At 38.7% G+C, this 21,774-nt stretch overlaps 2 protein-coding genes and 1 long non-coding RNA gene across 3 annotated transcripts; all 3 read left to right on the top strand.

The window, feature by feature from the left end:
- Positions 1–3,616: 3,616 nt before the first annotated feature.
- On the top strand, positions 3,617–6,775 carry LOC130984938 (uncharacterized). The gene is made up of 3 exons (XR_009088825.1): positions 3,617–4,221; positions 5,769–5,849; positions 6,474–6,775. It is a non-coding gene; the product is annotated as an uncharacterized LOC130984938 (long non-coding RNA).
- A 1,061-nt stretch (positions 6,776–7,836) lies between these two features.
- LOC131026625 (tryptophan N-monooxygenase CYP79A68-like) lies at positions 7,837–10,256 on the top strand. Its single transcript, XM_057956540.1, has 3 exons — positions 7,837–8,673; positions 8,846–9,010; positions 9,427–10,256. Exons 1-3 carry the CDS (start codon positions 7,897–7,899, stop codon positions 10,051–10,053), a joined length of 1,569 nt encoding a protein of 522 aa, XP_057812523.1. The 5' UTR covers positions 7,837–7,896; the 3' UTR covers positions 10,054–10,256.
- A 7,304-nt stretch (positions 10,257–17,560) lies between these two features.
- Positions 17,561–19,918, top strand: LOC131026624 (tyrosine N-monooxygenase-like). Its single transcript, XM_057956539.1, has 3 exons — positions 17,561–18,359; positions 18,541–18,705; positions 19,043–19,918. The coding sequence occupies exons 1-3, from the start codon at positions 17,583–17,585 to the stop codon at positions 19,667–19,669; spliced, it is 1,569 nt and encodes a 522-aa protein (XP_057812522.1). The 5' UTR covers positions 17,561–17,582; the 3' UTR covers positions 19,670–19,918.
- Positions 19,919–21,774: the final 1,856 nt, after the last annotated feature.

Raw genomic sequence — 21,774 nt, 5'->3', positions numbered from 1 at the left:
GTGAGATTAAGTTTTTCACATAAGAACTAATGTTGCTTATGATTATGATGTTAGTCGTGATAGCTTGACTAGAACGACATAGAATGAACTTTCATGGTATCAGTAACTTATGATGAAGTACTTATTAGTAAGTGTTTTAAGTTAGAAGTTTGACCAGAGCTTACATGAATTAGAAGTTGACATGATTGGGGGCGAAGCTTCCGTTTGACTGAGTGATTCGTTTTGTTGGGTCTGGCCAGCCCACATGACTAAGATCTTGGTGATTGTCAATTAAGATTTTTGATCTCGAGGTAGAGCATCACTACAATATATATAGACTCGCACTATATAGTTGTCACAATAGAATATCCTTTTATCACAATAAGTATAGTAGCGATTAGAATTACTCAGTTTGTCATTAGTTTTCAACCATTAGAACGATGCACTAAGTATCAAGCTGTCTTTTGGTAATCAAAGCGTTTTTTTTGAATCCTAAGCGAAGAACTAGAGCAGGTAGTGAGTATGATGAAGTTTTCAACCAGCTGTCAATATGTGGTCCACATGGTGGACAATAATAAGAAATGCGTAAAGGAGTTCGTGAATGAATCGCGTCATGAGATATTCAATTCCCCTAGTGAACCAGGGAGATATTATGAAGGAACAAACAATGAACGAGACTCTCACCACCGAGTCACTACAACAAATGGAGAAGTAAAAAGTTCACGCACAAATAAGATATGTACACCACCTCAAGATGGAGGTAAAGAAAAAGGAAATGGAATGAAAGAAATAGAGGAAACCCTTAAATAGAAGGAAAGCACTATAACTACACTTAAGGTATAACCCAACCCCAAGGCTAGAAGGCTCAAGCTAAGAGAGTGAATGCTTTGGCTAAAGTGCCAGAAGCTACAGCAAGAATAAAGATGGAACGCCACCACAATGGAAACTTAGAAACCCCCATTAAATAACCATTTGGAAATAGGAAAATGAGTTTACAGGGCAGAAGGAGTGCCATTAATCCTCGAAGTGAAAGTTACGAAGACGATGAGAAAAGTTTGATGTTAGAATTCCCTAGTCAATCTGAGAAGGTGACTTAGGACGAAGGAAACAATTAAGGAAGTTCAACAGATTTGAAAGTACAAAGATATTTTACCCAATGAATTACCAAATTTTCACCAGACCTAGTTTCATACAACATAGTATGTCACTATGGGGAGCACTAATTTAAGATGTCAAAGAAAAGATGATACACTAAGAATGTATATTGATTATAAGAAGTTGAAGCAAGCTCATAAGAATAGATATCCTCTTTCGAGGATAGACGACCTGTTAAATCAGTTGAGAGGAGCCGGTGTGTTTTCCAAGATTGACCTAAGATCTGGTTACCACCAACTCAGGATGAAAAGAGAAGACATTCCAAAGACAGCGTTTCGAACGCGTTATGGACTTTACGAGTTCACAGTGATGCCCTTAGATTTAACGAATGCCCCAGCAGTTTTCATGGACTTAATGAACAGAGTTTTCCATCAGTATCTCGATAGTTTTGTCTTAGTGTTTATCGACGACATCCTCGTATACTCTAAGACCGAAGAACAACGTGAAGAGCATTTACGCATCGTACTCAAAACCCTGCGCAATGAGAAATGGTTTACCAAATTCAACAAGTGTGAATTTTGGTTAAAGGAAGTTATGTTTCTCAGTCACATAGTGTCGACTGAAGGAATCAAAGTAGACCCCGCCAATGTCGAAACAGTCAAGGAATATAAGGCACCATCAAATGTCAATGAGATTAGAAGTTTTATCGGTGTAGCAGGTTACTACAGAAGATTTATCGAAGAATTCTCAAAATTGGCTAGGCTAATGACTCAACTTTTGAGAAAAGGGACTAAATACGTTTGGTCTGAAGCGTGCGAACAAAGTTTTAAGTAGCTCAAGACTAGGTTGACTACTGCACCAGTGTTAGCAATACCAGGAGAGGATGAAGAATTTGAGGTGTACACTGAAGCCTCGAAACTAGGATTGGGTTGCGTGTTGATGCAAAATCAAAAAGTGATAGCATACACGTCTCGTCAATTGAAGCCTCATGAGCTGAACTACCCGACTCATGATTTAGAACTAACAGCCGTGGGCACGCGCTGAAGATTTGGAGACACTACCTCTATGGAGTTAAGTGTGAGATCTTTACAGATCATAAGAGTTTAAAGTACTTCTTCGAGCAAAAGAATTTGAACATGAGACAACGAAGATGGCTCGAATTAGTAAAGGATTACGATTGCATCATCAGTTACCATCCAGGAAAAGCAAATGTAGTAGCTGACGTCCTGAGTCGAAAGACGAAGGCTAAGCTAGGGTTTTTAATACCCAATAGAAGGAGCTGATTCGTGAGTTCGCCTCACTCAGTTTAGAGATTGTTTATTCCCCAGATTCAGTATCGGGTTATGTAGCTGCACTGACAGCTAAACCTGATTTGAGAGAAAGAATTGTGCAAAGCACAAAGAGAAGATTGGTTCTTGGAAAAGATGCGTCTCGCGGCAAGAACGAATGAAACGAAAGGATTCACTGAAGCAAATGATAACGCACTTATGGTTGGTGAAAGATTGTGTGTGCCACACAAAGAAGAATTAAAGAACGAGATTATGAGCAAGGCTCATGATACTCCTTACACTGCATATCCAGGCAGTACAAAGATGCACCAGGATTTAAAGAAAATTTTCTGATGGAAATAAATGAAAAGAGATATAGCGTCATCGTGGACCGATTATCAAAGTCAGCGCACTTTCTACCAATTCAAATGACATTTGGATTGGAGAAACTTGCAAAGTTATGTCAAAGATATAGTACGCCTTCACGGTGTACCTGTATCTATCACGTCAGATCGTGACACCAGATTCACATCGCGTTTCTGGAAAAGTTTACAAGAAGCCATGGGCACTCAGCTGAACTTCAACACAGCGTACCAACCTCAGACTGACGGGCAGTCAGAAAGAACGATTCAGATTCTAAAATTTTCGTTGCGAACAATTATCGCAGACAAAGGTAGAAGTTAGGAGGATTTGTTACCTCTCGTAGAATTTGCTTATAACAATAGTTATCAAGCAACATTTGGAATAATCCAGATGAGGCCTTGTATGGCCGAAAATATAGTTCACCACTTTACTAAGATGAAATGGGTGAAAGAAAGCTGTTAGATCCTGAACTGGTCCAACAGATGGTTGAGAAGGTCGACCACATCAAGCAAAGAATCAAAGAAGCTAGAGATAGACAAAAGTCTTACGCCGGTAAATGCCGATCGGAGTTAGAATTCAATGTTGGGGATCAAGTTTTCCTCAAAGTTTCTCCCTCAAAGGGAGTTATACGTTTCAGAAAGAGGGGTAAGTTACGACCCCGTTATATAGGATTTTTTTTTAGATCCTAGATAAGATAGGCCCTGTAGCCTATAGGTTGGCATTGCCACCCAGTATTGGAGACGTGCACAATGTGTTTCATGTCTCTCAGTTAAGAAAGTATGTGTTTAATCCAAAGCATTTGCTTAAGCCAGATAAAGTAGTCATAGCCAGGACTAAAGTTATGAAGAGAAACCAGTCCAGATACTTGATCGCAAGGTTCAAGTTTTATGAGACAATAATATTGTTCTCGTCATGTAGTGGAACCATCACAGGATGGAAAATGCCACAAAAGAAATGAATGAAATGAAAGACTAGTATCCCAAGCTAGAATACCAGATATGTAATTTCGAGGACGAAATTTTTTTTAAGGAGGGAGGGATGTAATATCCCGTTTCCTCGAGCTAAGTCTAGAATAATTTTTAATTTAGAATTTATTTTAAACTTAGAATTAAGATGATTCACGCCGGATTGAGAAAAAAATGAATTTATTTTAATTCCAACAAAGACGATTTACAAAAATATATTTTGTAAATTTAGTTATTAAATTTATGTGCGTCGCATATTTATTTAATTTAGCATTCAAGCATTTTCATGAGCTATTTATTTAAGCAAACACTGAACGATTATTACAGTTTTCATAGTACAACCCGGAAGATTTTTATTTTATTTTATTTTACTCCACTACACCCACTACCCACTACACCTACTCCTACACAGCAATACATTCGTCCACTCCTCTCTGTCTGCCATATCTCAATTATTCTCGCAAGGAAGAAATTCAATGCACATCTCTATCTCCAGAAGTTCAACAACATCATATTCACTAACCATTCGTCTCTACACAGAACACTATAAGGTTTATCTCAACTTTATTTTACTTTTCATTCAAGCACATCTCTTCTTGTTTCACAGAGCACTAACCAAACACACTCAATCAAATGAAACCAACTCATTCATTCATGTGTGTATATATATTCGTGTGCACAGAATGAATAAGAGAATTCATCTAATATGCTATATTTTCAAACAAAGCCATGAATCTAGATAATCAAAAGCAAAGAAAAATACATATGCATACACTCTGTTTATATATATACTTATATACATGAAGCATGTCAGTTTTATACAAAAGAAAAAGAATAAAAGATGGAGTTTTGAGTTTTGATTTTTGCTTGTCGAATCTGAGTATTTGGAGCGTTTGAGTCGGGAAGGGTGAGGGTGTGTCGTCGGCAGAGGCTGTCGTGGCTGCTCCCCGGCGAGCTTCCGCGGCGGCGGGACTTTGAGCGGTCGAGAGTTGAGAGAACAGGGGCTGAAGGACGACGGTCGGCGGCCTTGCTGCCGTCGACCTGAGAAGAGAGCCGAGGGAGAAACTTGTGTTGAGTGTCTTGCTGAGAGGGTGTCGGCAACGGTGGCTTGGCTGCTGTTGCCGGAAGGTCGAGAGAGTCGACGGCCGAGGCGGTTTACAGCCGTTTCTCCGGTGAGCTTCCGCGGTGGTGGTTCTTTCGGCGGCTCCACCGCTAGTTGTCCAAAGCAGGGGAATGAGAGGGAGGCGACAAGGCAGGACCTTGTTGTTGCTGTCGACGGAGAGAGATAGGTTGAGGGAGATGAGGCCGGAGTCGGAGGACGGCGATGGCGGCGGTCCGGCTGACTGCTGCTGTCGGCTGGAGCAGAGGTGGGCGACGGCGGTCGGGCGGTGGCGCTGCTACCGCTACCGGAAAAGAAGAGAGGGGGGAGAAGGAGGTGTTGGAGCGCCGCTGCTATGTGCGTGTGTGCGTGTGTTGTTTTGTGTGTGTGCGTCTGATGGGGGAGGGATTGAAGAGGGTAATAGGTTTAAGTGTTGGGGGCTTGGGCTTGGGAGTGTTGGGAGCTTGGGCCGATTTAATTGGGCCGATTTATTGGGCCGAAATTATTTTATTTAGTGGGCTGAGTTTTGTTTATTAAATTAGTTGGGCCCTTGGTTTTAATAATTGTGCTGGGCCTTAATTCAATTATTTAATAGATGGCCCTATTATTGTTTTATTAAATTGGGCTTTCTTATTTTTAATTAATTGAACTATTATTAGTTTGATTAATTTATTTAAAGGATAATTTTCATAATAATATTAAATTATTATTAGGTGCATATTTTAAGTAAATTACTTATTATATGCTAAGCATGGCATGAAATTTCATTATATTTTGCAATAAAAGTATTTATGATTTAATTGGTTTTATTTATAATTCCAATTATTTAAGAAAATCGAGTAAGGATATTGTTGGTGTCCTTAACTCAAGAATTTAGTTTTCAATTATTTATTTATTAAATTTTGAAAACCCGGCTAAGTGAATCATAGAATAATAAGCACTACACCATGACTTAAGATTAGATTCAAGGAGACCTATTAAGAATAGAATTTCTTGTAGGCTTTGTGACCAGGGGGATTAGCGCTGCTTTCCCAAGACAGGTTTATATGTGATTATGATCTTCAGGCTTTGCCTATCCAGGTGGGCATTACTTTCCAAATGTACAAAGTATGATTGAGTTATTAAGCTCTAAATATTTCAATGAAATGCAAATTGTTTATTTAATGTAATGAAAACTGTTTATCCAATAAAATATTTATGTGCACTCTGCTCTGTTTAAGGCTCGCGCAGTTAATCAATTGAGGTTCTCTTATGACCTAATACGTTGTTTGAGAATTGTGTACACTTGTTAGTTGACTCGGTGGGTTGATCTCCATCGGGCTCTAACCAGAGGCGTTATAAGGGTGCTCGACTGGATGTGTTCCGGAGCATGAGAAATATCAGGCCTGCCTGGGTAGCGTCCCGAGGTCAAAGTAAACTTGTCTGGGTTACGCCCTCAGTTCAAGTCAGCGGGAGACAGAGATCCGTCGGTGGCTAAAAGGTCCGGGATCACAGCGAGTAACAGAAAGGGAGTGTGACATGTGCGCACAAATGAAAGAAAATGTTTTAACATGCTTAGAAGTACTTCTTTCAATTTAAAACCTTCTAAGTCATGTCGAGTATGATTGGATAAACTGTCTTTATTAAAATATGAAATGTTTCAGAAAATGCATGCCCACTAAGTACATTAGTACTTAGCCCAAAAATACTTTCAAATATTTTCAGGTTGGCTGGCTGGTGCTGACGGGACGGAGCTGAGGCTCGAGATAAATTCCTATGTTAGACTTCCGCTGTAGCAATTACTTATATCAGTCTTTTGTTTTCCCAACTTAAGATCTTCATGTTAAATTTCAAATGATATATCTGACCGAGCTTAGACTCTTCACTACTAAATTTATGCCAATGAATGTCGGTTGTCAGAAGCATGAAACAAAACTTGTGATCCAAAGGGGCATAGCCCGACTTTCTATCCTATTTCGGGTTTTTTTTTTTACAAGGTTGTTCCTTGTTTATTTCTATGAATTAGTTGCACCTCGATTATATTTATTCACTCAAGAATTGGGGTGTGACAAAACTAATTCATAGCTTAATTGCCACTAAAATATTCCTTTTAGTAAAAAAAATAAAATATATATACATATATATATAATAAAATTTAAACACAACAAGCTAATAAAAAAAATTATTCTGGTTAACTCATCATGCGTCTTTAGAAATAACATAATATTTAAAACAACACCCTATTACTATTCCTATTCAGTTTGAAAAAAGTAACAAAAGTGAACGACTATAATTTTGAAAAAAAAGGTTAAAAAGCTTACCAATTTTCAGAAAGATAATTCTCTGACTTGACGAAGAGAAAAATATCTAGAGCTAACTTCAATATATGCGTGTGTTTTCTTAGGGTAAATATTATGCCCTCTATTTATACAAGTCTTTAAAAGAGTTTGATAAGTGTAAAATTTATATTCTATGTATATCTCTTAATAGGATAAAGAATAAAGCTAATAAAAGAGTTCTAGTTTTAATAGGAATCGAAATAATAATAATAATAATAATAATAATAATAATAATAATAATAATAATAATAATAATAATAATAATAATAATAATAATAATAATAATAATAGCCTAAAAAAAATAATGGTGCATATCTATATGTATCATGTAATTATCAAAAAAATAAGCTATTAAAGAAAATACTAGAAATTCAATTTATATGATAAATCTAAATATATTTGGGGTGTTACATTTAGCACCTTATGGGCCGGGGTGTGTCAACTAAGCCCCTGAAGCACCTAATTTTCTCCAATTAAGTGGAGGCTCTTATTACGTTTAGAACCCTATGGGCCGGGGTGTGTCAACTAAACTCCTGAAGTACCTAATTTCCTCCAATTAAGCCCTCTGACTTAACGGAGAGTTAATACAGTTAACTTTTTAATTTTTTTTAATTTTTTAACACATTCTTCTTCAACAAACTCGCCGAAAACCTAGTACTACTAAGTGGCGGCTAGCTAGGGGAAAACAACACATCAATGATACTTCACAAATAATATTTTTTATAAAAGCAAATGATAACATACAAAAGAAACATTAACTCGTGAAGCTGCAACAGAACATTCAATTCAAACCATTTAAATTAACAACCATGAAAATCGAAACAAGACTTCCATCGTTGCTTGCAATATTATCCTTTTCAGTTTCCCTAATCTTCTTGAAACTCATATATTCCATCAAGAAAAGATCCACAGCTCCACCGCCACCGCTGCCGCCGGGGCCGCCCGCGTACCCGGTCGTGGGCAGCCTGCCGGAGATGCTGTCGAAGAAGCCCGCATTCCAATGGATGCACAATCTCATGCAAAAACTCAACACGGAGATCGTCTGCGTCCGCCTCGGCGGCGTCCACGTCATCGCGGTCGCGTCTCCGGAGCTTTCCCGAGAGTTCCTGAAGAAGCACGACGCGGCCTTCGCCTCCCGGCCCGACGTCGTCTCGGCCCGCCTCATCAGCGACGGATACTCGGCGCTGATCCTCTCTCCCGCGGGCGACCAGTGGAAGAAAATGAGGAGGGTCATGGTGTCGGAGGTGCTGGCGGCGGGCGTGTTCCGACGGCTCCACTCGACGAGACGCGAGGAAGCCGATCACCTCGTGCGGTACGTGTACAGCCGCCGCAACGGGGCTGTGAACGTGAGAGATGCGGCGCGGCATTACTGCGCCAATTTGATCAGGAAGATGGTGTTTGGTGAGAGGTTTTTCGGGGCGGGGATGGACGACGGCGGGCCGGGAAACGAGGAGAGGGAACACGTGGATGGATTGTTCACGATTCTTTCGTATGTCTATGGATTCGCCATAGCCGATTTTGTGCCGTGGTTGGAGGTTTTCGATTTGGATGGGCATAAGAGGATTGTGAGGAACGCCATTAACAAGGTAAGGAAATACCATTTCTTTTTTATTTTCATATTTTGACGATGAAGCGCAGTCTGTTGGTAAGACGCTTCTCCTCCAATTAATAGGTCGGGGTTCGAGTCACACCTAGAAGGCTAGAGTGTGAGTGTGTTTTTTCTTTCTTTTGGGTGTAATAATTTTTTTTTTTAAAAAGGTAAGGAAATACCAAGATCCGTTGATCAATGAGAGAATGGAGATGTGGCAGCTAGGGCTCAAGACTCAACAAGATGATATTCTTGATCTTTTGATTAACCTCAAGAACGAATCGGACGAAACTAAGCCCCTCTTGTCACTTCGAGAGATTAAAGCACAAATTCTTGTAAGTATTTAGTTTAACCTAACTATTTGTTCTTTTTCGTTTTACAATATTTCAATTAAGGGTTGCATTCTACAGAAACAGAGCTTATACAGGAAAATCAGAAACATTGGACATGGCAGTAAACGCTGTTGAACGTATAAATAATTAATTTGTTGAACGTTTGGGGCTGGGGATTCGAACTCTGTTCATGTTCAACACAATATGAACATTGAGCGAACAAACGCTGACCGCTAGATTAGATAAGATCAACGACTGAGATTCCTTCTCCTTTCTCTGTTTATATTTGCATTTCTATAGAACTTTGTCCTCTCAATTAATAACATTAACAACAGTGTTTTAGTCTTTTTTTTAATATTTAAAGTTAGATTCTCATAAAAAAGGTGAAATTTAAGTGTAAAATGGTGTTTTTTATACAGGAAATAATGATTGCGACAGTTGATAATCCGTCAAATGCAGCTGAATGGGCTTTGGCGGAGATGATCAATCAACCGGATATTTTTGCAAAGGCGTGTGAAGAATTGGACCGAGTTGTAGGTAAGGATAGGCTCGTTGAGGAATCAGATCTGCCTAAGTTAAACTATGTGAAGGCTTGTGTGAAAGAGGCATTTAGGCTACATCCAATGGCACCTTTTAATCCGCCTCATGTTTCGAGCAAGGATCTTGTGGTGGGTGGCTACTTCATCCCAAAGGGGAGCCATGTGTTGCTCAGTCGCCCCGGCCTGGGGCGAAATCCTAGGGTTTGGAACGAGCCACTTCGTTTCAAGCCCGGGCGTCACATTGTTGATGAGTCCTCGGAGGTGGTGCTTGTGGATCATGAATTGCACATGTTATCATTCAGTACTGGGAGACGAGGATGTCCCGGCATTGTGCTTGGTTCTACCATAAGCACTATGCTTCTGGCTAGACTTATTCAGGGTTTTAGCTGGAGGCCACCCCTTGGTATGGATAACATTGATTTGGTTGAGTCGGGGCATGACTTGACATTGGCTAAGCCTCTCATTGCTCATGCAACACCTCGATTGAACTCACAAATTTATCTTTAGTTCATGTGAAATTAATATATGTATGTGTGTGTGTATGTGTGTTTGTGTACTACAAATATTTTATAGCATAGGAATTGGGGACCAATGTGAACCATTGATATCCCATGATCTAATTATGGTTGATACAACAAGAAATTATTCTGGTATGTAAGGAATCATATAAATAAAGCATTGGTATAATATATAAACATAATGCTTTGATTTGTTGTTTTTTTCTTATGTGTGGAATGGTTCCTACAAGTAGGGATGTCAATCGGGGTCAATCCATCATATTTCGGGCTAGCCTTATTGAGTTATTCAGGTGCGGGCTAATCGGGTTGAAAATTTTCTAATATATTTCTCCTGACAATATTATATTTTTAATAAAGAAATACACGCATAAATAAGTGGCATTTCAATATCGACTTACATAATAACTACTCCATCAGTCCATGAATTAAAGTCTTCATGCTCGCCACGAAAACTAAGAAAGGTGATAAAGGTGTGGTGAGACAATTAAAAAGGTAATTGACAAAAGTGATAAAGGTGTTGTGGGTGGGTCTATTAGTGATAAAAGGTAGTAAATATAGAATATAAAAGTGATAAATGTATTTTGAAGTGGGTACATTAGTAGCAAAAGGTAGTAAATCTAGGAAAAGAATGAGAGCTTTATTGAGTATGGGAGTTTCAAGGAAGGGAAGTGGGAAACAACTGAAGGCCAATTTCGCAGCCTCAAATTCTTGACTCTTGAGGATGTTGGTCTAAAAATCTGAAAAATTGAAAGCTCCCAATTTCCATGCCTTGAGCGCCTTCGTCTTATTGAAGTAATGATGTTGCGGGAAATTCCTTTAGAGTTCGCAGAAATAGCCACACTTAGAGAAATTGTTGTGGAAGGTTGCAGCGATTCGGCTGTGGTTTCTGCAAAAAGAATATCAGAGGAACACGAGGACTATTACGGGGAAGGAGCCCTTCAAGTTCGCGTTCGCCTCAATTATAAGAACGAAGCAGGATTGGAGAGCTTGGATAGTCCTAACTTTCAATCTTCCATTTAGGTCGGCATGGATCAGCTCAATCAAGACACACAGTTACTGGATTCGCCTTATCTTGTGTTGTATAGTGGTCCGATTCACTCACATCCATAATATCTCACTTCATAATCCTTTATTTTCTGAGAGAAATTTATTTATAGTGAAAAAAAATAATAGTCGTACGATCTATAAATTTCTTTTATCATTTTCATGCGCATGTTCCACTACAATTTCATGTTCATGCACGACTTCTTGTTCAGGTTCATATTCTTGTCCATGAGTTTGTTCAACCTCGTGATTCTGATCAAGTTCAGCCATGATCTGCATTGAAATGTATATCCTGAGTTAATTCTTAGATTACTATAAACAATAGCAATGTATGGTGATTAATTCACAAAACTAGGGGAGTTTTGAGTGAACTTTCTTCTTTATCTTCGCTCATTTTATTTATAAAAGAAGCATCACATGCAAGTAATGAATGACAATGGCACTTTTAATATTTTTTGAAAATAAATGTGACTTGGCTTCATGCCTGTCCTTGCTGGATGTTGTTGAAATACAATTTTTTTTCTGAATATGAAACAAAATTTCTATTATTAAGAAGAAACACATCAAGGGGAGAAGATTAATTCCCTCCCAACCACTGCTTCAAAATTTATGCAACTGCTCCAGTTTTAAGGAATGAGTCCAATATCCATTTCTAACATGGTATCAGAGCCAACTCAATCCAATGATGCCCCCCCCATATCGTTCTCAACAGATGGCGTTTGAGATAGTCCACGCTGCGCATGCGAGGGGTGTATTGAAGTGTCCCACATTGGATTGGAGATAGTGGCATGAGCCACTTTATATAGTGAGACAACCCTCTCCCTTATAAGGCCTTTTAAGGGAGGAATGAGCCCAATATCCATTTCTAACAATGGTGCCGGAAATGCGTTTCACTTTCCGTTCATAAAGCTTCGATTTTGTCTTTTATGGGCTGAATAGATATGGGATTCCTAAATTTCTACACCGGCAATATTGAAGTGTAACAAATTCTGTTAGCTTAGCAGTTAGATTAGCTGCTGTGTTAGTTAGCTGAAACAGTTAGAAGGTAGTTAACGTGTAATTATTAAGTGGCTATTTTTATCTTTCAGTGTGAATGGTAGCTGTAAAGTGAGAGTGAGAAATTACAGTTTTCAATAATATTCTCACTCATGTCGGCAGACTTTGAGAATTCATAATTTCATCTTCATTCTCACTCATCTCATATTCTCTGCAACTCTCAAAACAACATGGCTGCTGCTTATGCAACTCTACTTTCTGCTATGAATATCATAAACAACCTTCACCATCATCCTCGCCCTCCTGTTTTTCTCGTCATCAAACAAGTTGAGTCTCTCACTCAAAAGATCAGTTTCCTGCTCGAATTTCTCGACGGCTATAACCCCCATCGTGGCTACTCCAAAGAAGCGGATCCATTGGAGTCTCGCATTGCAGATGCAGCTTATGCGGCTGAACACGCCATTGAATCTCATATTTTTGACCAGAACACAAATAAAGGAGAAAATATGAGTTCTCGTGGCTTGTATGAAGCTCTGGAGAAGGTGATAGAAGACATGGCTTCTATCGAAGAGGAGGCCAAGCAAATTCACGGCAGAGCTGGTGTCCAACATCAGTTGCACACAAAGTCAACGCCTTCGGATTCCTCGAGATCTTCTTCGATCCCGCAGCAGAGTATCATGGTGGGTGCTGATGATGTCAAGCGTCAAATGATGGATAAGCTCACTTCCCATTGCCGCGATCTACAAATCATTCCCATTGTAGGGATGGGCGGCTCGGGTAAGACCACTCTTGCTAGAAATATTTATGGGCTACCATCTCTCAAGAAGCATTTTCATATTTCTGCTTGGGTTACCATCTCTCAAGAATATACCATTAGAGAAATTTTTGCAGCTGTTCTTCGTCAGTCAAATATAAAAGTTGATGACAATTTGAGTGAGCATGAATTAAGATATAAATTGCATCAACATCTTTATCATAGAAGATACCTAATTATAATGGATGATATGTGGAGCATTGATGCATGGGATAGAGTTAGAAATTATTTTCCAAATAACGAAAATGGTAGCAGAATAGTGGTAACAACTGTTTTGGAGAGAAGCTCCCAACTTTCAGCCTCATCCAAAAGTTCCATCCCAAGGCTATTAGAGTTGGGTAATGCAGAAGCCAAATCTGATAGCCTAGTTGTTATGGAACAAGAGTGAAACAACAATTACCACTGTTTTTCAGTTAACTGAAGGCCAATTTCGCAGCCTCAAATTCTTGACTCTTGAGTATAGTTATAATCTAGAAATCTGGAAAATTGAAAGCTCCCACTTTCCATGCCTTGAGCGCCTTCATCTTATTCACGTATATAAGTTGGGGGAAATCCCTTTAGACTTCGCAGAAATACCCACACTTAGAGAAATTTGTGTGGAGTGGTGCAGCGATTCGGTAGTGGTTTCTGCAAAAAGAATATCAGAGGAACACGAGGAGTATTACGGGGAAGGAGCCCTTCAAGTTTGCGTTGACCCCTAGAGTGATGACGAAGCAGAACATTTATGAGAATCACTACTACTACTAAGGTACATAAAAGAGATTACAGATTTGGTTTGGATTAATTCGATTCCTACTTTTGATTTGTAACATTTGAGTGATGGAACAAGTGTGCAGGTCGACAGCATAACTGAAAAACAAGTTGGACGCTGCAATTGTTGTTTCAGTACTCTTCCATTCAGGTCGGCATGGATAAGCTCAAAACAAGAGAAGTACTGTATTGTGTTGATGAATAAATAATTGCATAAATAGATAGTAAATATGGTTGTATGAGGTTGATTCATTAAGGGGAATTTTCTTTTTTTTGGTAAACAAATCTTCCTGCATTCATGTTTGCTGATTGTGATTTAAGATATCTTACTAAGTGGTTGAGGATGATGAACAATGTTTCAATGTAATGAAGGATGATGATGCTTGATTGTAGAAACTCAGAATTGGTTGAGAGCTTTTAAGCCTATTGTCTAGAGTATGTTTAGAATATCCTCTCATGTTAGGACAATCTCCTTCAAAAGCTCTCGAGTTTCGACATCGAATAAACGTCCGAATCTCAGCTCCATCCGAGGTCGAAACTCAGAATTGATTGAGAGCTTTTGAAGCCTGTTGTCTAGAATATCCTCTCATGTTAGGACAATCTGCTTCAAAAGCTCCCGAGTTTTGACGTCGGATCCGAATCTCAGCTCCAAACTCATGCAAGAAATTCCAAAATGTCAAAAACAATATTGAAATGTTTTAGAAGTCATCTCTAGTTTGCAACAATGTTAATATTCAATTAGCAATCATCTCAAAAAGGAAACACAACTGTTGTTTTAACCTATGTGTTCTTCTCTTTCAACCGTTCATCAATGTCTACACTTTCACATATAACTACTCTTCATCTATATGCATAAATATAATAATGAAATATAATGGTAGCTGTGAAGTGAGAAATTAATGTTTTGAATAATAGAGGTACGTAGATTGGAAACACCAGACTTCGAGAATTCATCAATTAATCTCATCTCATCTCATATTCTCTGCAACTCCCAAAACAACCATGGCAGCAGCTTATGCAACTCTAGTTTCTGCTTTGAATATCATAAACAACCTTCTCCATCATCCTACCCCTCCTGTTTTTCTCGTCATCAAACAAGTTGAGTCTCTCACTCAAAAGATTAATTTCCTGCTTGAATTTCTCGAGGGGTATAACCCCCATCGTGGCTACTCCAAAGAAGCGGATCCATTGGAGTCTCGCATTGCAGATGCAGCTTATGTGGCCGAACACGCCATTGAATCTCATATTTGTTGGGAAATTAGGTGCAATTTCCCTCTAACCAGATATGTGAGAGGGAGATAAATGCGGAATAATAAAGACACAAATTTGATAACGGAGTTCGGCCAATTATGCCTACGTCTCCGGAGCTGCTGCAGATCTATTTAACAAGGGAGAAAAATACACAGTGTTTACAACACTCACAACACTCAACTCAAAACCCGTTATACCCCGAGAAAATTACTATCTAATTTTCTCACACCAAAAGCTTCTAACAAAGCTTTTGTCTCAAACCCTCAAACTCTCATATTTGAGATTTTCCTTCAACTCACTCTTGCTCTCTCTACATTACAAAGCTGATGAATGATACATATTTATAGGCATGAGAGGGAGACAACAACATTAAATGTTGTGGAAGAAGTATACGGCTACTTTTTGCCTTTTCAACTTATTATGGGCTAAGTTGCAATTTTTCTTTACCTAGCCTTTCACTTCTCAATAGTAGCTAGCAGCCAACACAATCTTTACATTGTGTTTCTTCAACAATTGTGGCTGATGTTTGACTAACAATATTTTCGATCAATTCACAAATAATGGAGAAAATATGAGTTCTCATGGCTTGTATGAAGCTCTCGAGAAGGTGATAGAAGACATGGCTTCTATCGAAGTGGAGGCCAAGCAAATTCAAAGGAGAGTTGGAGTCCAACATCAGCTGCCTCCTGATTCCTCTAGATCTTCTTTGATTCCGCAGCAGAGTAGCATGGTGGGTGCTCATGATGTCAAGCTTCAAATAATGGATAAGCTCACTTCTGATCGCCTTCATCTACAGATCATTCCCATTGTAGGGATGCGCAGCCGCTGTGCTTCCGTCGCCAGCGATCGAGCCGCCTTCGCTCATGATTTCATCGTACAGATGTTGCGGTGCTTGCGAGAAGGCCGAGAAGACGCACTTCTCGATTGAATTGGGACAGTAGAGCTTTAGGTGATTAAGCTATAGTTAATTATATTTTTTTTTTGCCTTTTATTGTAATACTATTTGTTTGTGGATCATAAATAGCAGTGGGAATATGTTAAATATTGTGAAAATCGAGCAAAATGAGATCTGAGACTTGAACAAATTATTGATTGTTGATTTGATGCTGAACTCCACGTTTTTGTTTAACTTTTTTTTTAGGATACCTCTCCTTTGGTTTCCACTATCAGCCCACGTTTATTTGAATATGAATAGTGTAAAAAATTGTCAATTTTTTTTGCCGGGAATTTTTGACCGTTGGAGCTATTGTTTTATATATAATATAGATATAGATATAATATGTGCATTTTCTTCGTCAAATCTTACTTAATTATATTATACTCCCTCTGTCCATGATTCAGTGCCCTGTTTGGCCTTTAAAAAGTGTCCACAATTGAATGCCCTGTTTTGCTTTTTGTACCCTTTTACTCTCCTACTTTTTCTATATTTACTACCCTTTGCCACTAATGGACCCACCTTCAAACACCTTTTTCACTTTTATATTCTGTATTTACTACACTTTATCACTTTATCACTTTAGTCAATTACCTTTATCACTTTAGTCAACTACCCTTATATTTCATCACAACACCTTTTTCAGCTTTCTTAGTCTCCGTGCCCACACCTAAATGGGGCACTAAATCATGGACGGAGGGAGTAATATATTATCATTATAACTACAATACAATTTTGATGGTCAAAATTCTACACACGTATATGATTTTATTTTATTTTTTATTTATTTTTCTACCTTCTTGCAAATATTTATTAAAGTTAATAATCAATAATTAATAGTATTATAATATTTCTATCTTTAAATATATTACTCCATCCGTCCACGAAAGAACTTCCTATCTTTCCTTTTTGGGGCGTCCACAAAAGAACTTCCTACCTATTTCACCACTCCCAATATACTCAATTACCTTTTATCCACTCTCAATACATTCAACAATATTTTTTCTTAAAACTCGTGTCACTCCCTCCTAGGGAGTTCTTTCATGGACGGAGGGAGTATTATTTTTAATAAAGAGGTAATACGTGCAACGCATGTAAACTCTGCTAGTTTGTATAAAATAAACGATACTTCATCCGTCCACGAATTAATAAAGTCCTACTTGCACTTAAATTTTTGTCCAGCAATTAAAGCCTTATTGTGCTTTATGTACCTTTTTACTCTTCTTCTTTTCCTATATTTACTACCCTTTGCCACTAATGGACCCACCTTACAACAACTTTATCATTTTTATATTCTATATTTATTACACTTTATCACTAGTGGACTCACCACACAACACCTTTAACACATAGTCAACTACTTTATCACTTTAGTCAACTACCCTACATTTTATCCACAACACTTTTTTCAGCTTTCTTAGTCTCCGTGCCCACCCTCAAATGGGGCTTTAATTCGTGGACGGAGGGAGTACTTTATACAAAAATAAATAACACATTCCCTTTCACAAAAAAAAATAAAATAATAATAACACATTTAAGGCATGAAAATGACATATATATCCTTAAAACATTTAACATGCAAATGATACAGTTCAGATGAGTTCAGAAGGATCGAATTAGTGTGGACAGTATTGGACCGACAGCACCATGCATACCTTACCTCTATAAAAGCCGAAACATTAACTCGTGAAGCTGCAACACAACATTCAAACCATTTAAATTAACAAACATGAAAATCGAAACAAGACTTCCATCGTTGCTTGCAATATTATATTTTTCAGTTTCCCTAATCTTCTTGAAACTCATATATTCCATCAAGAAAAGATCGACATCCCCACCGCCACCGCTGCCGCCGGGGCCGCCCGCGTACCCGGTCGTGGGCAGCCTGCCGGAGATGCTGTCGAAGAAGCCCGCATTCCGATGGATGCACAATCTCATGCAAAAACTCAACACGGAGATCCTCTGCGTCCGCCTCGGCGGCGTCCACGTCATCGCGGTCGCTTCTCCGGAGCTTTCCAGAGAGTTCCTGAAGAAGCACGACGCGGCCTTCGCCTCCCGGCCCGACGCCGTCTCGGCCCGCCTCATCAGCGACGGATACTCGGCGCTGATCCTCTCTCCCGCGGGCGAGCAGTGGAAGAAAATGAGGAGGGTCATGGTGTCGGAGGTGCTGGCGGTGGGCGTGTTCCGACGGTTCCACTCGACGAGACGCGAGGAGGCCGATCACCTCGTGCGGTACGTGTACAGCCGCCGCAACGGGGCGGTGAACGTGAGAGATGCGGCGCGGCATTACTGTGCCAATTTGATCAGGAAGATGGTGTTTGGTGAGAGGTTTTTCGGGGCGGGGATGGACGACGGCGGGCCGGGAAACGAAGAGAGGGAACACGTGGATGGATTGTTCACGATGCTTTCGTATCTCTATGGATTCGCCATAGCCGATTTTGTGCCGTGGTTGGAGGTTTTCGATTTGGATGGGCATAAGAGGATTGTGAGCAACGCCATTAAGAAGGTAAGGAAATAGCATTTGATTTTGATTTTCATATTTTGACGATGAAGCACAGTCTGTTGGTAAGACGGTTCTCCTCCAATCAATAGGTCGGTGTTCGAGTCGAGTCACCTAGAAGGTTAGAATGTGAGTGTGTTTTTCCTTTCTTTGGGTGTAATAATTTTATTTTATTTTTTAAAAAAAGGTAAGGAAATACCAAGATCCGTTGATCAATGAGAGAATGGAGATGTGGCAGCTAGGGCTCAAGACTCAACAAGATGATATTCTTGATCTTCTGATTAACCTCAAGAGCGAATCGGACGAAACTAAGCCCCTCTTGTCACTTCGAGAGATTAAAGCACAAATTCTTGTAAGTATTTAGTTTAACCTAATTAACTATTTGTTCTTTTTCTTTTTACAATATTTCAATTAAGGGTTGCATTCTACAGAGCTTATACAGGAAAATCAGAAACATTCAACATGGCAGTAAACACTGTTGAACATATAAATAATTTGTTGAACGTTTGGGGCTGGGGATTCGAACTTCTGTTCATGTTCGCGTTGAACATTGAGCGAACAAACGCTCTCCTCCTTTCTCTGTCTATATTTGCATTTCTATAGAACTTTGCCCTCTTTTTCTCAATATTTAAAATTAGATTCTCATAAAAAAGGTGAAATTTGAGTGTAAAATGGTGTTGGTTATATAGGAAATAATGATTGCGACAGTTGATAATCCGTCAAATGCAGCAGAATGGGCATTGGCGGAGATGATCAATCAACCGGATATTTTTGCAAAGGCGTGTGAAGAACTAGACCGAGTTGTAGGCAAGAATAGGCTCGTTGAGGAATCAGATCTGCCTAATTTAAACTATGTGAAAGCTTGTGTGAAAGAGGCATTCAGGCTACATCCACTGGCACCTTTCAATCCGACTCATGTTTCGAGCAAGGATCTTGTGGTGGGTGGCTACCTCATCCCAAAAGGGAGCCATGTGTTGCTCAGTCGCCCCGGCCTGGGGCGAAATCCTAGGGTTTGGGACGAGCCACTTCGTTTCAAGCCCGGGCGTCACATTGTTGATGAGTCCTCAGAAGTGGTGCTTGTCGATCATGAATTGCGCATGTTATCATTCAGTACAGGGAGACGAGGATGTCCTGGCATTGTGCTTGGTTCTACCATAAGCACTATGCTTCTGGCTAGACTTATTCAGGGTTTTAGCTGGAGGCCACCCCTTGGTATGAATAACATTGATTTGGTTGGGTCGGGGCATGACTTGACATTGGCTAAGCCTCTCATTGCTCATGCAACACCTCGATTGGACTCACAAATTTATCTTTAATTCATGTGAAATTAATATATAAATTTTCATATAATTAGGTGAACACATTATTTTCAGGTCAGCTCTAGGGTTTCGTGTTATTTTCGAGGTAGCCTATCGGGTGTTGGGTTATTCAGTCACTGCTATTAGCTCTAGGGTTTTTGTGTTGTTTTTGCTACCGCGTATTAAAATAGTAGCCACAAGATGTGAGGTTATGAATTAAATTTAAGTTAGAAATCGTTATTGATATAAATTTGGTATTTGAATATACTGATTTTATGTATTGAATAATAACGTATGAACTATTGAATAGTATTGCATAAATTAAAGAATAATAAGTTTCCTGTATTATTTTTCTCTAATTGCAATGAAGTAGTATATGAAGTACGGAAAAAAAATATGAATCTTGGCTCCAAACTCGTGCAAGAAACTCCAAAATGTCAAAACAATATTGAAATGTTTTAGAAGTCATCTCTAGTTTGCAACAATGTTGATATTCAATTAGCAATTCATCTCCAAAAGGAAACACAGCTGTGGTTTTAACCAATGTGTTCTTCTGTTTCAACTGTTGATGAATGTCTACACTTTATCACATATAACTAATCTTCATCTATATGCATAAATGCCATCCCTACTCATACTATATCAGTTGAATCTTTTGGTCAAGAATATACTACTTCAAACATTCTTCTATCCTGCAACGACGTCGTTTCTCAAGATAGAAGTTTACCTTGAAATTACACGGCAACAACGAGAAAAATTATGGCGACGGCTCCATAAGGCCTCTTGTCCACACCAGCTGATACTGACCTGAAGGAAGTAACAACACAACTTCTTATATGTATTTTTTTAAATTTCAATTTTTGAAAATAAAAGTTAAAGATAATGTACACTAATGTTTAATAAATCTTATATTTATAGACGGAGCCAGAAATTAAGTTCCGGGGGGGCTGAAAAAAAATTTGGGCTTCCATATATTTAAGTCATTTTTTACTAAAATACGAGCATAAAAGTAATAATAACGAACAACATTTTCATAGATTATATAGTTTCAATATATTACAAATTAGTTTCAATACATTACAATTTTTTTTTTAACATTTCGTATATTTTAGGTATTTTTTATTAAAAGAAAAACATAATCTAAAGCTACGGAGGTCAATGCGGAGGAGATATGGAATATTCTCCATATCTATGATATATTTTTAATTTCAATTTTTGAAAATAAAAGTTGAAGATAATGTATACTAATACTCCCTCCGTCCCATGAAGCGTGACCCATTTCTTTTCGGCATGGGAATTAAGAAATTGGTATTTTGTGTGTTAAGTGTGGTAGGTGAAAAAGTGAAAAGGTGAATAAAGGGTTAATTTTTTGCTATTTTTAGAAACAGATCAAACTTCGTGGGACAAACCAAAAAGAAAAGTGGATCACGCTTCGCGGGACGGAGGGAGTATTTAATAAAATTTATTTTTATTAAAGAAATTATTAAAATAATAAATATACTTGTGAAATATGTGAAAACTACGAAGAAAGATAGAGAGAGAAAATAGAAATTGACATTAAATAACTTGCTGTTCAACAAGAAAGACACAAAAGAAAATCACTATTTATCTTACCCAAAGTGAGAATGGTAGCTGTAAAGTGAGAAATTAAAGTTTTCAATAATTCATAATTAATCTCTAATCTTCATTCTCACTCATCTCATATTTCTCTGCAACTCCCAAAACAAGCATGGCAGCAGCTTATGCAACTCTGGTTTCTGCTATGAATATCATAAACAACCTTCACCATCATCCCGGCCCTCCTATTTCTCTCCACATTCAACAAGTTGAGTCTCTCACTCAAAAGATCAATTTCCTGCTCGAATTTCTTGAGGGCTATAACCCCCATCGTGGCTACTCCAAAGAAGCAGATCCATTGGAGTCTCGCATTGCAGATGCAGCTTATGCGGCCGAACACGCCATTGAATCTCATATTTTTGAACACTACACAAATAATGGGCAAAATATGATGAGTTATGATGGCTTGTATGAAGCTCTGGAGAAGGTGATAGAAGACATGGCTTCTATCGAAGAGGAGGCCAAGATAATTCAAGTCCAACATCAGCTGCACACAAAGTCAACGC

Source organism: Salvia miltiorrhiza, chromosome 5, assembly GCF_028751815.1.
Source record: "Salvia miltiorrhiza cultivar Shanhuang (shh) chromosome 5, IMPLAD_Smil_shh, whole genome shotgun sequence".
Taxonomy (NCBI): domain Eukaryota; kingdom Viridiplantae; phylum Streptophyta; class Magnoliopsida; order Lamiales; family Lamiaceae; genus Salvia; species Salvia miltiorrhiza.
The sequence above is the reverse complement of the archived record's forward strand: the minus strand, read 5'-3'. Positions and strand labels throughout refer to the sequence as shown.

Coding starts and splice junctions, on each gene's coding strand:
- LOC131026625 (XM_057956540.1), top strand. CDS start 7,897: ATGAAAATCGAAACAAGACTTCCATCGTTGCTTGCAATATTATCCTTT. Junction 8,674..8,845: donor TGAGGAACGCCATTAACAAG/GTAAGGAAATAC, acceptor TTTTTTAAAAAG/GTAAGGAAATACCAAGATCC. Junction 9,011..9,426: donor AGATTAAAGCACAAATTCTT/GTAAGTATTTAG, acceptor TTTTTTATACAG/GAAATAATGATTGCGACAGT.
- LOC131026624 (XM_057956539.1), top strand. CDS start 17,583: ATGAAAATCGAAACAAGACTTCCATCGTTGCTTGCAATATTATATTTT. Junction 18,360..18,540: donor TGAGCAACGCCATTAAGAAG/GTAAGGAAATAG, acceptor TTTTAAAAAAAG/GTAAGGAAATACCAAGATCC. Junction 18,706..19,042: donor AGATTAAAGCACAAATTCTT/GTAAGTATTTAG, acceptor TTGGTTATATAG/GAAATAATGATTGCGACAGT.